The sequence below is a fragment of the Agelaius phoeniceus genome, chromosome 14, assembly GCF_051311805.1.
Source record: "Agelaius phoeniceus isolate bAgePho1 chromosome 14, bAgePho1.hap1, whole genome shotgun sequence".
Taxonomy (NCBI): Eukaryota; Metazoa; Chordata; class Aves; order Passeriformes; family Icteridae; genus Agelaius; species Agelaius phoeniceus.
The window spans coordinates 3790916-3805949 of record NC_135278.1 but is presented as its reverse complement, the minus strand read 5'-3'; the positions used below and the strand labels follow the sequence as shown (position 1 = coordinate 3805949).

General features: G+C 44.2%; 1 protein-coding gene and 1 non-coding gene across 2 annotated transcripts; both read left to right on the top strand.

Moving 5' to 3' along the window:
• On the top strand, positions 1-117 carry TRNAL-CAA (transfer RNA leucine (anticodon CAA)). Its single transcript has 2 exons — positions 1-38; positions 72-117. It is a non-coding gene; the product is annotated as a tRNA-Leu (tRNA).
• A 2207-nt stretch (positions 118-2324) lies between these two features.
• MAGT1 (magnesium transporter 1) lies at positions 2325-13684 on the top strand. Its single transcript, XM_054641333.2, is given in 12 exon segments — positions 2325-2357; positions 2359-2437; positions 2440-2561; positions 3666-3835; positions 4659-4776; positions 5721-5861; positions 7247-7387; positions 7726-7815; positions 9007-9070; positions 10669-10743; positions 11157-11247; positions 12218-13684. Coding segments are annotated over 12 exon segments (1140 nt in total). The 3' UTR covers positions 12234-13684.
• The last annotated feature ends 1350 nt before the right edge of the window (positions 13685-15034 follow it).

Genomic DNA, 15034 nt, shown 5'->3' with positions numbered 1-15034 from the left:
GTCAGGATGGCCGAGTGGTCTAAGGCGCCAGACTCAAGGCGTTCCGCGCCTTCCCGCGGCGGGGTTGGGTGTTCTGGTCTCCGTATGGAGGCGTGGGTTCGAATCCCACTTCTGACACCACTTTTTTTCCCCCCCTCGCTGTGTGGGTAAATTTAAATTTGCGAAAGCGCCAAGTTGAAAAAAAATCTGGGATTTCCGTGCAAACAGAAATCAGAAATAATTTAAAAATAAAACCCGAAGCGTGATGTGAAATACAAAGCTGTGTTTCGTGTTCAGTACATACAGGCAGCTTGTGTGTTTGTGATTGTGATGTGTGGAAACCAACCATAGGACAGTTATAAAGACGAATTCTAATAAATACCTGAGGAGGTAAAGCATAGAAGAAGGCCTTTGAACCTATCCTTTGTTCGCAATTAACCTTTATAAGTCTTAAGTTGATTTAGGAGCATTTGAATTAAAGCTTTAAGGATGTTGCTTTTTGACAGGAACTTTCTGCTTGTAGTTAAGCCTTAAAGAGTTTTGCAATAATAACCTTTTGAAGTATAATTTTAAAATATTGCTTGTAGTAAGGATCTTTGAAACTATAGCTTTAGAATATATATCTAAAGGAAACATGCTTATGTCACGCCTCAACAAAACAGTGAAAAGCAGCTTGAGAAAGGAAGATGAACATCAACTCAAGGGTTAATAGTTTCAACCAAGGGAAGCTGGACATCACTGTTGTGAGATTTAAAGTCCTTGCAATCAAAAGGTGGACCCACATCTGGAATCTGGACCTCACCAGATGGGAGACTTCTTCCTTCTTTCAGAAACCGGACCCCCACCATCTGGGGATGCTCCTTTTCTGATACATCCTGAGAAAACGAAATCACAATAGTGTATAGAATTGTGACGTAAAAATTGGGAATAGAAACTGCTGATGAGTAAAAATTGGGAATAGAAACTGCTGAGAAAGCTGATGAGTACCCCTATAAATACCTGTAAGCCCCAACTATGGGTGTGCAGTTGGAGGGAAAACTTCCCCCACTGTACCCAGCGCTGTATTGCTCGTACTTTACCAGATTAATTAATGAATTGATTGCTGCTTCAATATTGGCCTAGTCAAGCTTCTCATTTATAACAGTGAGTAAATCCTCATCCCTCCCTGGGGATTCTGCATCAGAGCTTTAACCCAGCACACACCCACTGAGGCATTTCCCTGTGCATTTGGATTTTAACAATATTTGTAACACAGAACCCAGCAATTTATAGTGGGTGTGTATAACATGAAGCATGTATCTGAGGCAAGAGGGAGAACTTCATTACACTGAGGATGGCAGAGCACTGGAACAGCTGCCTAGGCAAGGTGTGGAATCCCCCTCTTTGGAGACACTCAAAACCCATCTGCAAGCAGTTGTGTTGTTTCAAAATGTGTCTTTTTTAAGAAAGGATGTTCTTTGATGATCTTTGATGATCTTTGTGTACTTTCTAGCCTAATCAACAAGGAAGAAGATTTAATCCATGAAACAGCAGGTATCAAGCTCTAAGTGATGCCCAGATGTTGGGAAAAAAAATTCTTTTTGGTAGAATTACCTTGTTAAGGTTTAGGGCTTGACATGTTTCAGTTATCTCAGGCTTAGGGGGAGTTTAACAAAGCTCGGGAAGGAGAAGGTGCCACTGATTGCAGACACAAAGAATGCAGAATTTATGGCCCACAAGGACATTTTGCAGCACTCCCACGATAAGGAAGACACTAACAAAACCAACTCAGCAACTGGGCTGAAATCAATTCTAACTGGTGAAAGGGAATTCCAGCAGAGGCAGATCACGACCACCAACCCACCGACCAAAAGAAGAAAAAGTCACACTAGTGAGTATGGGAAGCAAAGAGAAGCACTGACCAACAGAAGATAGAATACTAATTAATAAGAGAACTACATTACCTGTACCCAGTGAACATAAATTCCTCCGTTTGTTAAAACCTATAACAGTAAAAAGTTTTGAGAGTTGGCGTGCTTGATTTGTGGAACACCACTGAGCACTCAAGGAGAGCACAACTCTGATATAAATCAATCTCTCTCTCTGTGTAATTATTGGCTTGTTGCATACCGGGTAGCGAATTCGGAATCTTAGCGGGCAACACTGTGTCACCTGCCAGGAGCCCTTGTCTCGGGTGAGCTGCAGAGGTGCCTTCGAGCCGCAGGGCTCTCTGATGCGGCTCTGATGCGGCTTAGGGACCCCCACAGCTGCCATCGCCACCTGGGCTCCCGCCACACTTTCCCCCGTCAGGGCCCGCTCCGCCCCTCCCTCAGGGCTCGCCCCACCCACCCCTCGGGGCTCCACCAATGGCACGGCTCCAGCTCGCCGCGCTCCCACAGGCTCAGCCAATCGGAGGCCGGCAGGGACTCTGGAGCCGGCGCCTTCACCAATCGGCGTCCGGTGGGCGGGGCCTCGCAGCCGGGGGGCGGGGCGGGCGAAGCGGGGTGGCCATGGCGGCGCTGCCGGTGCCGCTGCTGGCGCTGGTGCTGCTGTTGCTGGCGGGATGTGGCGGGCCTGGCGCCGCGGGGCAGAGGCGGAAGGAGGTGAGACTCGCCCGGAGCCCCCGCGCTGCTCCGGGACGGGTTGTCGCTGAGCGGGATGAGGGCAGGACCGGCCAGGGCCCGGCGGGGTGGCCGGGCCTCACTTCACCCCGGGTCCCCGCCCTGAGGTTCGGCCGGCTCTGAAGGGATCTCGCAGGGAGGGAAGGTCCTCGATTCCAGGTTCTTCATTCTTTTTAGGAGCACTGTACCAGTATTGTCTTCCTAGTGTATGGGATTTGCGGGGGGGAGAATGAGTGGTCTTTGGTTACAGTCGCTAAGGTGCAACTTAATTCCATGCCTTGACCTGCAGGGTTTAGAAAAATCCTTCTATATAAACGTGTATACTTCTGTCAGTTGTAAGTCAGAGAATAATAGTTTATTATTATTATTGTCGTGGAGAGATTCTTGGGGCTGTCCTGTGCGCGGTCAGGAGTTGGACTTTGATGCTCCTACTGGCTCCCTTCCAATTCAGGATATATATTATGATGATTTCCTCTAGCATATTTATCTGAAGAAGGGTGTTGATGAGTAGAGAAGTGCTTTGTGATAAATGTAACATTTGTGAGTTTGTCAAACTATTGCCTCTTCTTATAATGTTATAGTATTGATTGTTTCCTTTTTAAGGAATGCTTTAGTGTCGAGCACTCCTGAGTTTTTCAAATATATTCTGAATTATGGTTCTTTTTTTCCACCAGTGCTGAAAATGAGAGGTTGAGATTGCTTCCATCTCTGGTGGAACAATTTTTAAAAACTGAAACAGTTTGATGCTTAGTATAGCAAAAAGGCTGTGGAGGGGATGGAGGTGAAGAAATCCTACAGCTACTGTGAGGAGGGGCTGCTGAGCTCAGGGTCTTCACCAGCCTGGTCATGCTGAGTGCTTAAAGCTCTGTGTGTTACTGGGTGGTTGAAGTTAGTGAATTATGTGAACATGACTGTCAAAAGCTTCTCCAGCCTTGCAGAATCTTACTGAGGTATCACAGCACCTGCGTGGGGTTATGAAAAGCAGTGCAGATATTTGTTGCATCGAATCTAAAACCTTCTAAGACCGTACTGTGAGAATTGGAAAATAAAAAACCAACCCAACAATTGCTCTGACTTGATTTTCAGATGGTGTTGTCAGAAAAAGTGAACCAGCTGATGGAGTGGGCCAGCAAGAGATCCGTGATCAGAATGAACGGGGACAAATTCCGGCGCCTCGTGAAGGCCCCTCCCAGGAACTACTCAGTGATTGTGATGTTCACTGCCCTTCAGCCTCACAGGCAGTGTGTTGTGTGCAAGTATGAGCTCCTTTAGTCCTAAATTAGAACTTGAAAGTCACCTGATGCTTTGTAGGACTCTAAATGTAAGGACAGGCTTGCACTTTGGCACAGGTGGGAGGAATAAACATGGGCAAGTTACAGTAGGATTGGCTTTGCAATTTAGAGTGTGGGAATATGTGTGTAATATGTTTGTGAGGAAACATAATCCTCTGATTTATCTCCCTCCTAATATAATCCCTGCTTTGCAGAAACAGTATTTACTCTGGAGAAAGACACAGTGAAAGCTCAACTTTTCAGGCATAAACTGCTGAAGAAATATTTGTAGAATTATTGCTGGCCATGGAGCTTAAATGTTGTTCTTAATTAATATATTGCTTGGCAGTTATTTACAATTCCAATATCCTGGATCCTTAACCATATTAGAGCTTTTATGTATTAATCTGGAGGTGGCAGAGGTCTGTAAGGGTGATTTTTATACCTTGAAATTAATGGTTTCCCACCCTCTGACTTGGAAGAAAGTCTGGCCACATTTGGGTGCTCTGTGGACTGGAAGTCATCAACAGCTGAGTTCCAGTTCACCTTTCAGTTAGAAATTGCCTCAGCTTGTGTTTGTAGACTCAACAAATCTTGCCCTTCCATTTAAAAAAGCAGGTGCCAAATGCTTCCCCTGATGGTAGATGAGTGTCTGTCCTTAAATGATTTCATTAACACTTAAACTTTCCTTTGAACCCTAGAATGTTAATGGGGTGGGTGTGGGAGGCACCCATGGATGGGGTGGGCTGCTTTACAACTTGCACCACAAACCCATGACACAGCCTCTCTCACTTGCTGTGCTTTCCAGGCAAGCTGATGAGGAATACCAGATCCTGGCAAACTCCTGGAGGTATTCCAGTGCATTTACCAACAAGATTTTTTTTGCTATGGTAGATTTTGACGAAGGCTCGGACGTCTTTCAGATGGTAATGTCTTTTTCTGTTTTTAGTTTGGGTCTTGGGAAAGAAGGTAAAAATGTTAAATAATTTAGTGTAACAGTGAACAAAGGAATGAAAAGTTAAAAGCTGTCACTCTTGAAAGAAAGATGGCCTGAGCATGTTGGTAAGAATATTAACAGAACTGACAGATGTGGAATAGGTATAAGGAGCAAATTGGTTTCTTTGACTTTTTTCCCTGGGTTTGTCTCCTGTAATAACTTATGGTGTAATTCTTAATGAAATTCTTCTGTGGTAAGTGAAGAGGTAAGATAGAAAGCACTGATGTCCTTAGGAGCAGCTATTACAACTTTTAGATTACTAGAGAATGATAAATTAGGCTTTTGGTATTTCTTTTCAAGTACCCAGCCATTTTTCTCTTCTATTATCATTGTGTGACCACATTTTTTTTGTTCTCCAGTTGTGAGAACATTCCGTGTCCACTTGGAATTGTAGGTGACATTAATAGTTCATTACAGTCTTGCAGATGTTAACTTTTTTTTTTTTTAAGAGGTACTAATCTCTATTTAACAGCCACACAGTTTAGGCAGTGATACTTTATTAAATGGAAGCTTTTGAACTGGAAAGTTGAAGAGAGGTGCCTTTTTATTACTCTTGTTAATTTTCTCCTTAGTGTTACATTAAAAATGCATTCATCAAGCTATGGCCTTCCTAGAACGCCATATTTTAGAATCATATATTGTTATTTTGCAGGTTTCTCTATCAAAAGTAGTATTTGGAGAAGAAGCAGATTCAAAAAACGTGCATGAAATACAGAAATGCAAGCTGTGTGCTGCCTACTGTTTTTCTTTAAAAGTCACAGCCATTAAATCAAAGAGCTAACTTTTCTGATTCAGTAACAACATTGCAAGCCAGAAATGGCATAGAATTGTGTCACTAAATAATCCTTTCCTCGGTGAACTCTCTCCCTGCAGCTGAACATGAACTCTGCCCCCACTTTCATTAACTTCCCTGCCAAGGGGAAGCCCAAGCGAGGGGACACCTACGAGCTGCAGGTGCGCGGCTTCGCGGCGGAGCAGCTGGCACGCTGGGTGGCCGACAGGACAGACGTGCATGTGAGTGCAGACACCTGGGCAGGGCCAGGGCCCCCTTGGGTGGGCAGGGCCAGGGCCCCCTTCCCTCAGTGCCCCCTTGGGCGTGCGGGGCCAGGGCCCCCTTGGGCGTGCAGGGCCAGGGCCCCCTTCCCTCAGTGCCCCCTTCCCTCAGGGCCCCCCTTGGGCGTGCGGGGCCAGGGCCCCCCTTGGGCGTGCGGGGCCAGGGCCCACCTTGGGCGTGCAGGGCCAGGGCCCCCTTCCCTCAGTGCCCCCTTGTGTGTGCAGGGCCAGGGCCCCCCTTGCATGTGCGGGGCCAGGGCCCCTTCCCTCAGCACCCCCTGTGCAGGGCCAGGGCCCCTTCCCTCAGCATCCCCTGTGCAGGGCCAGGACCCCCTTCCCTGTGCAGGGCCAGGAGCCCTTCCCTCAGCACCCCCTGTGCAGGGCCAGCACCCCCTTCCCTCAGCACCCCCTTCACTGTGCGGGGCCAGCACCCCCTTCCCTCAGCACCCCATGTGCAAAGTCAGCACCCCCTTCCCTCAGCATCGCCTGTGCAGGGCCAGGACCCCCTTCCCTCAGCACTCCCTGTGCGGGGCCAGGACCCCTTCCCTCAGCACTGCCTGTGCAGGGCCAGCACCCCCTTCCCTCAGCACCCCCTTCCCTCAGCACCCCCTGTGCAGGGCCAGGACCCCCTTCCCTCAGCACCGCCTGTGCAGGGCCAGGACCCCCTTCCCTCAGGACCCCCTGTGCAGGGCCAGGACCCCCTTCCCTCAGCATCCCATGTGCAAAGCCAGCACCCCCTTCCCTCAGCGCCCCCTTCCCTGTGTGGGGCCAGCACCCCCTTCCCTGTGTGGGGCCAGCACCCCCTTCCCTCAGCACCCCCTTCCCTCAGCACCCCCTGTGCAGGGCCAGGACCCCTTCCCTCAGCACCCCCTGTGCAAAGCCAGCACCCCTTTCCCTCAGCACCCCCTTCCCTCAGGACCCCCTGTGCAGGGCCAGCTGGGGATCATCACTTGTGCTCTGTGCCTCCTGAGCTGCTCTAAAGAGCTCATCTACAAAATCTAGTTCAGACTCACGACTGCATCTTTGAATTTCCTTGCAGTTTCTGTACTGGTACTTTGTGTAATGCTGTATTTGAGAAGATGGTAACACTCATGTCCTTCCTTCTCACTCTCTGTTCCTGTGGAAGAAAAACAATCTCTAAATTATTGAAGAGGGTAAAGTTGTGTAAAACTGAAGTTACAGTATTGGTGGAAGAAGCATTGCTTACATCCCAAGTTGGATTTATTACCTAGAAAACCTGTGTGCTGTAGTTTTTCCACTCAATGTGTTGTGGGTTTTTTCAGCAGGAGTGCAGGTATCATGTCTAATCCTACTGAGAGAAAATAATTCCCCTGTCCTCTGTTCAGATCCGTGTGATAAGGCCACCAAACTATGCTGGACCCTTGATGCTGGGGTTGCTGCTGGCTGTCATTGGAGGCCTCGTGTATTTGAGGGGCAGCAATCTGGATTTTCTCTACAACAAAACTGGCTGGGCCTTTGCTGCTCTGGTGAGTCACCATGACTTTTGTTTCCCTGTAACACTGACTTTTGTAGCAGTTCAAGTTTTCAAAAGCTTCTGTACTCCAAAATTCTTAAAAGTGGTAGAGGAAGAGGAAAATGAGGTATGGTTAGTTTTGCTTTCTCATAGATTGATAAAATTATATGATCTTAAGTCCCTTCAGCTCACTGAATGCTTGATTAGATGCCTTTTGTACAAAGATAAAGTGGGACAATCCTTAGCCTGTGTTCCAAACCAGTACATTTTGGTATGAAGTGAAAAGATATCAGGTTAAATTAAAAATAAAAGAGAATCCTTATTAAACAGCATTTCTTCTTTTCTTTTCAGTGTTTTGTGTTAGCAATGACATCAGGCCAGATGTGGAACCACATCAGAGGCCCCCCCTATGCTCATAAGAATCCCCATACAGGACAAGTGGTGAGTGTGGCCTTCACTTTCTTGTCTGCATTTCTGCTGAATTTCTGCAGAATAAGGCTGATACTAACAGACAAACCAGAGTGCAAATTCTGCTTTTGGCCTCTCTCTTTGTGAGTGAGACCAACCTCTCCTTCAGTGAGCAAGGCAGATCAACGTGTCTTGCATGTGTGTGGTGTCTCCAGTGGTGAAGGGATAGTTCTAAATTGCTTACAGCACAATAAAGGTATTTTTAGGTTCAGTCTTTGATGCTAAAATTGCTGAACCTGGCAATTATGTTTTAACCTGGTCTTGTTAACACACACTCATCTAATGACTTCCATGTAAAACCATCTCAAGATTCTTGAGGTAAATTAATATCTAGTTACCTCAGATGTCACCTTCTTGGGAAGAATTTCTTTAATATTATTTGAAATATACTGCTCTGTTCATAGCATAGAGTGAGATGCATTGTGAAAGTAGTCACAGTGTTCCGAGAGCATTGCATCTGCTCAGGTGCTTACACATCACAGAGTGGCTTTTCTCATGTTTATACTCAGGGAATTAATTTGATGAAATGTCCTTTTGTGCCTGGTTAGATGGGTCAGGCCCTTTGTATTCTTCTGTAGAAAATGGATGCAACTTTTTTTTTCCTACTTAGATACGACATCATAGCCATAATAGGGTGTCCCATGGGGATTAAAAAAAATGTATTTTTTCATAAATTTCAATTTTTCTGTTAACCCAGAAGTGAAAAAGATTCCAGATGCTTGGTTCTGGAGCCAGGTGAGTCAGGTTCACACACAGATTGAGGGGATTGCCCCTAAGCTGAGCAGCAGTGTACTCAACCTAAGAATCTCAGTCAGGGAATGGATCAGATTTGGATCCCATTAGGATGCAGGAGGAACTAACCTTGTGGTGTTTTGCTCAGCTGGACTGAGAACCTGGACCACAAAGGTTGTAGCTGCACTTGAACTTGCTGTAATCTGAATGAGGCTGATTGGGCAGGGTAATAGAAGAAGGATCTTTGCTTCTGTTGCAGCTCCCCCAAAAATCAGTGCTCAACAGCTGAAATTGTTCATGCTCCAACTTCTGCTCTCTCCTGAAAAAAAAAAAAAACAATGCAAAGCCCAGTTCCAGCTCTGTAGCTGTTGTTAATCATGTCAAAGCTGTCTCCAGTCTTTTCTAAATTGAATTACTCTTTGTCTCTTACAGAATTATATCCATGGAAGCAGCCAAGCCCAGTTTGTGGCAGAAACACATATAGTTCTGCTCTTCAGTATCCTTCCTGGGAGAGGCTTGTGGTTTGTGACAGATTTTTGGTCAGCAAATGCTGCTGCCTTTTCTGTGGTGCTTTGTCATGGCTTTAATTGCCACCTAACACTCCTGCAGAAGCTTGTAAAACCTTTCTGCACTGCCAACTTGGCTTTTCCTGTGCCTCTGATCTTTAAGTTGAATGGAAAAATATTTACTGCTTCTCACCTTCTTGTGTAAGTGCCAGGCTGAATACATGACTAAAATTGTGTATCTCTGTGGAATCAGAAGATTCTCCAGGATACTCCCTGTTCCTCTGTGCTTGTCTCTTTTCAATGTCACTTATTTCTTGCTTTGGAGCTGAATTCATTCCTCTATCACTGATCTTTTATTTCATTGTTTACCTTCTTATTATCTTACCATTTGTTCCTACTAATGATGCAGGATTTTGTCATGCTGTCAAGAAAGGCAAGTGAAAATTTTCAGATTGAGAGCTTTTACTTTTCTCATTTGTACAAAAAATGCTTTTTTGGGGTCTTAAGAATACCTTAAAATTCGAAGTTCTGTTTTTCTATTCCCACATGTATGTTTTTGATCCACCATTTGTAACTTTGGTCATTTCTGGAGCTTTTCTTCTGTGTCTTGTTACCTGTATCAGCATTCCTTTATTTTTTATTCAGGAGCTTATCTTGTATTTAATTTTTTAAATTTAAAACATGCACTTGGATGAAAACAACTGATCTTTTTCTATTACTGTATTTTTGATCCCCTTAGTCAAATTCAAAGTAGAAACTCTTTGTTGATATTTATTTGTGTTATTGCTATCCATCAGATCCAACCCACCCATTGCTGGAGGCATTTTAAATGATTACATTTGGTGAGGTTTCTGTGGGTTCAAGTCCCTTTCCTCCTGTGCTGAAGATGGGCTGTGTCTGAAATGGAAAGATCCCTGATGGTCCTGATGCAGTCCAGGATAAGAATTTTTCCTTTCAGGAGGACACTTGGGACTGGCCATTAGTAGTGAATGGAATGAAATCTTTGGGAATTCTCTCTTTCATTCCACTGGATTCACTCCTTTCCTTTGCAAGGATTCATTCTTGGCAAATATCGGGCCTTTTGTGCTGTCTGTGCTTCTTTAATTTTACAATCCTTATTTTTTTAATTTGAAGAATTAGAAAAGAAATATTGCCACTTGCAAGACAGCCTTGGATGTTGGATTAAATACTGCATGTGTTTTATTTGTTCTCTTGGCTGAGTGAATGCAGAAGCTGAATTCTTTTGGGGATTTTCCAGTGGAGAACAGCAGTAGGAGTGGAGCAAGCTCTCTGAGAAGGAATGCTGCTACATTACAAGCTGAGATAATAAATGCATGTTCTTCATTTTGCCTGAAGACTTTCCAGTTTATATTTTAAGCTTTGCATTTCTTTTCTCTTAAAAGCTGATGTTATGAATGTCTTTCAGTTGTTCTTTTTTTTCCCCATAGTTACTGATTTGGCTGGGAAGTGTTTGACTTTTGCAGTGAGTTTTAATGCCCAGGTATGGTGTGGGGGCTGAATTTAGGGGATTAGGAGTGTTGTTTTGAGTCTCTTGTATTTGTTGGTTACCCTTAAACAGCATTTGTAGATGGTGGAGTTACTTTAGGAATGGTCCTTCTCCACGAAGCTGCTACTTCTGACATGGATGTGGGGAAAAGAAAAAGTAAGTACTGAGAGTTTGCTCTCTGAGCATATCAGTGAGGGTGTTTGATACACCATTTAACAGAAATGCTTTTGCACTGGGGGCTTTTGTTCACTCCCCAGCTCTAAGCTGACAGAATCATTTGGATTTTTGACAGTTTTTGGAGTTGCTTAGCAAACTGCAAGATAAATCCTTTTGGCAGATGGAGAGAGATAAAGATGCTTTGCAGTGTTTTGTTAGTAGGGAGGATAAGGCACTTTTTCCTCAAACCATTTATGTAAAATTGGTGTTAATTTTGTATTTCTCAATGACACGAGTAGAGCCCTCATCTGACTAAATCTGTCAACATTGCAGAAGGCTTTGGAAACCTGAGTCACTGAGGTGTTTGCAGGGCAGCTGTCCCATCTCAGCCTCTCCCTGTGCATCTCTTGCAGTTATGTGCATTGCTGGCATTGGCTTGGTGGTGCTGTTCTTCAGCTGGCTGCTGTCTGTCTTCAGATCCAAGTACCACGGCTACCCCTACAGGTATGGCAGCCTGGGCCCTGCAGCCCTGCTCTCCTGGCTTTGGGGTGCAGCTGCACCACTGCTGCCTCATTTGGCAGGAAATACTCCTCTAAAAATGCTCCACTGGCTTCTCAGAGTAGCAATATTGGTTGATAAAGTCAGCAGAAATAAGAGTGTTTAATGGATATCATGATTTTTCAATCTATCCAAAGCAAAGATTGTGGAACTCTACATTTCACACCATTGCATGTTATGAAATACTTAAATTTTCAGAATGATATCTCAGCCAGTTTATACTGCCAACAAATGTATTTTTCCCCCTATTTTTCTCTCTTCCATATTCATACATCTTCATTATTAATCCTTCTTTGTGAGAACAGGGAGGGTGCTTGATGCTTTAAATCTTTCTTCATTTGGGGATTGCTTGTCTAAGGAATCCAGTACTGTTAGGTGACCACTTCTATGTCTGTCTGACTGGGACAGACACACACACACCCCTTAGGTGTGTTTTGTACCTTTTATGCATTTTGAAGCAATAAGTTAAAGCACCAGTTTCTAATGATTTTACCATAGCTGAATTTGTCTATAAAGCTAAACCCACTGACAGATATTATGCCTTCTCTATGAGAAATGTGTTCTCATTTAAAAATACCTAAATAATAAAACCTGATATTTTATGAAGGCTTTTCTCAAGAGTAAAAGACAGCTGAAATTACTCCCTGTTTAATAACTATCAGCTTTTATTCTCGTTTCTGCAATGGTCTTAGGTACTCTGCTGACTTTATTGAAGGGAAGATGTGGTTGTCTTTGGTTTTGAGTTATTAGAAACTCCTTTTTAAGTGATTTTTTTGTTTTTACAACTTTTGTTGTAGCAGCATCAGGCCCATTTCTCACTCTGATTTTCTTGGCATTTATAAAAGCTGAGTGGAATGTTGCACACCTTTCTTTCTTAGAAAATGAATAAGAATGTTTGTTATTTTGCTCTTTGCAGTTTCCTAATGAGCTAAAGGATTCCAGTCTGGAACATCAGGAAGGTGGTGGCTCTGAACTTGGATGTGGTGGAATGAGGAGCTCAACGTGTGTGGTTTGTGCTACCTCTGCTTACACTGAGACAGTTGAACACTGAACCAAAGACAATGTAGTGCCTTAAATACAGCAAACAGTTTGCTCTGAAGGACACAGAGTTAAGATGCAATCTCTCTCATAAGCTTTACATCTTCTTAAGCAGCTCTACTTCTAGCAAAATTCAGAACATAATGCTTAAAACTGCATTTCCATGGACTAACTAGAAATGGTACTTTCAGTTCACTTGGATAATCTGTTTACCATGGGGTTTTTTTCCCTTGAATTATCACCTTATTTCCTGTTTGTGCATAGCAGGTGACAGCAGCTTCTCTGTCATGCCTTTTCATGGTTAAGGAAACAGCTTCATGTACCTGGAAATCTTTTCCTTCAGCCTGTGTGCAGCCCTTGGAGCATGCTCCAGGTTCCAGTGTGCAATGTGCAAATCCTAGAGCTGTGTCTCATTTTTGAGAAGAGTTCTCAACTGCTGTATGATGCAAGAGGTTGTTTCACACATGAAGGGGGAGTTTTCACCATGTTGAACAGTTATCAATTAGTTAAATCTTTCTTTGCCAAATGCTGAAACTGCAATGTTTAAGTTGTAAACTTTGACTCAAAGCTGAAAAAAGAATTCTTAGACTGGCCAACACTCACTCTCTTAAAAATATGAACCAAAAGTACAAATGTAACTATCTATGTGTTGCATGAATTCAGAGTTGCTACATGGCCTCCAGATTACTGCCTAGAGCCCTGGCAAACCAACAGATGCCAGATTTCTGGTCACCATGTGAGTTCTTGCATTCTCCACTTGTTTTCTCCACATTTTTATCCTTTGGGCAGAGGTGGCTGCTCCCAGGACAAGCTCTGTTATCCCAGGACACATTTGATAGCCTTACAATTGAATGCATGTGCTGCTTGCTCTCCCCTTTTGTTCTCTCACCTCACAAAGATCCTTTGCCTTAAGAATTCTTGAGTGGAAGCCATTGTGCCTCAGCAAAAACTGTTGTGCAATTCAGCAGTTGTACTACAGGAAATCTTTGCAGCCTGATTCAGTAACACTTCCTTCCGTAGGCTCTGCTGCCCTTAGAGGTTCATAGGCAGGGAGACTTTTGTCTCCTGCTTCTGCCTCTCCTCTCTCAAAGGGTGACAGAATCTGGATGTTTGAAATTGGATCTCAGAAGGGATTGTATCACTCCAAGCAGAATGTTATTCTTATGCAGTTTTGCTGAATTAATACACATCTCAAGTGCCTTAACGTTGCTAATTTTGTTGTTTGATGTTTCAACTGCTGGAGATGCATTTTTTATGCCATACAGAACGATGAGCCTTAGTGGAATGGATAAATTGTGTGCCTGACTGGATTTTGGACAAGTTTCAATAAAACTTTTTAGTTTAATCCATGCTCCTGTGTCTTTTGAACCTTGACATAAAACAAGCCAACCTCTTTTCTTCCACTATTGTTTCAGCATGTTAATCACAGCCTGTCTGTATAGAGAGAGTAACCTGAATATGGGTGAGTAGATTGGATTAGTAGCCTCTGTGTTTATGTGCAGAATTACATCCCAGAATGTCAGCACTAGAGAGATGCTCATGTAGCCAGCTGATAGTACAAAGATTACATGATTTTGGCTTGTCTTTGACAGCTGTCATGCTGTGAAAATCTTGGATTCCTGGAGTTCTAGACAGATCAACTCCTGGTGTTTCTGGAGGTGGATTCTTGTTAGCATTGTAAATTTGCCTGGAACAACTCAGCACTGCTGTGGCTTGTTTTCCTGCCCAGCTGGTAAAATGCTTCCCATAAACTTTTTCACTTATAATTTATTCTGTCCTTCTGAAACCATCCAGTTCCATATTGCCTAAGTTTAAACAGTCACACCTCATGCAGGTGAAAGCTGAATTCATGTTCACCTTCCACTTGAGGTGGCCACAATGTTGAGAGTTTGGGATTTTCCTCTTTGTTTCCCCATGCTGAGATGAAAATAATGCTCTTTTTTTATAGCAGTTTTTCTGCTCTCTAGGCTGACACTGAAGTGCAAGGAGGAGGAAACAGGAGTGGTAGTGGAGCAGAAGATGGAGTGCTTGCAAGGAGCAGTGGCAGCTTTAGAGAGGATGAATTCTGGCAAGGTTTGACTCGTGCAGCAGTTAGCTCTGGTTGGTACCCAGGGTGATCCTTGGTGCCAGGGGCACTGGCACCTCACTGCCTGGTTAATGCAGCACAGCTGGGGCCAGCAGAACAAAGGTGGCCAAGGCAACACATTCAGGATGTGCTGTGGGGAAACTGGGAACTGCTGAGGACATCTCCTTTAGAAAGGGAATCATTAAATAGCTCAGGAGTGCCCTGAAAGCTCACTGTGAGAGAACACTTGTGATCAAGGGAGGAAATTGAGTATTCTGCAGCTGAAAATGGACTCTGTGGTTTTGGTAATGGGGCTGGCCTCAGTGAATGCTGCTTTTTTGCTGCTTTTCAGAAGGAGCTGTGGTGTATTGAGAAGATATTTTGGAATAATGGCTAGAAATAATTTAGGGAGCTCTCTGCACTAAGAGCAAGGCAAGATAGTAAATTTAAATGGATTAACCTGTGTAATGGTTTGCATTATGTACAATTACTGGATGTTCCTGCCTTCTGACCATTCCAGTGTTCAGCACAGAATGTGATTTTCATGAGGCCCTGGCACAGGGTACCCAGAGCAGCTGGGGCTGGCCCTGGATCCCTGGCAGTGTCCAAGGCCAGGTTGGACAGGGCTTG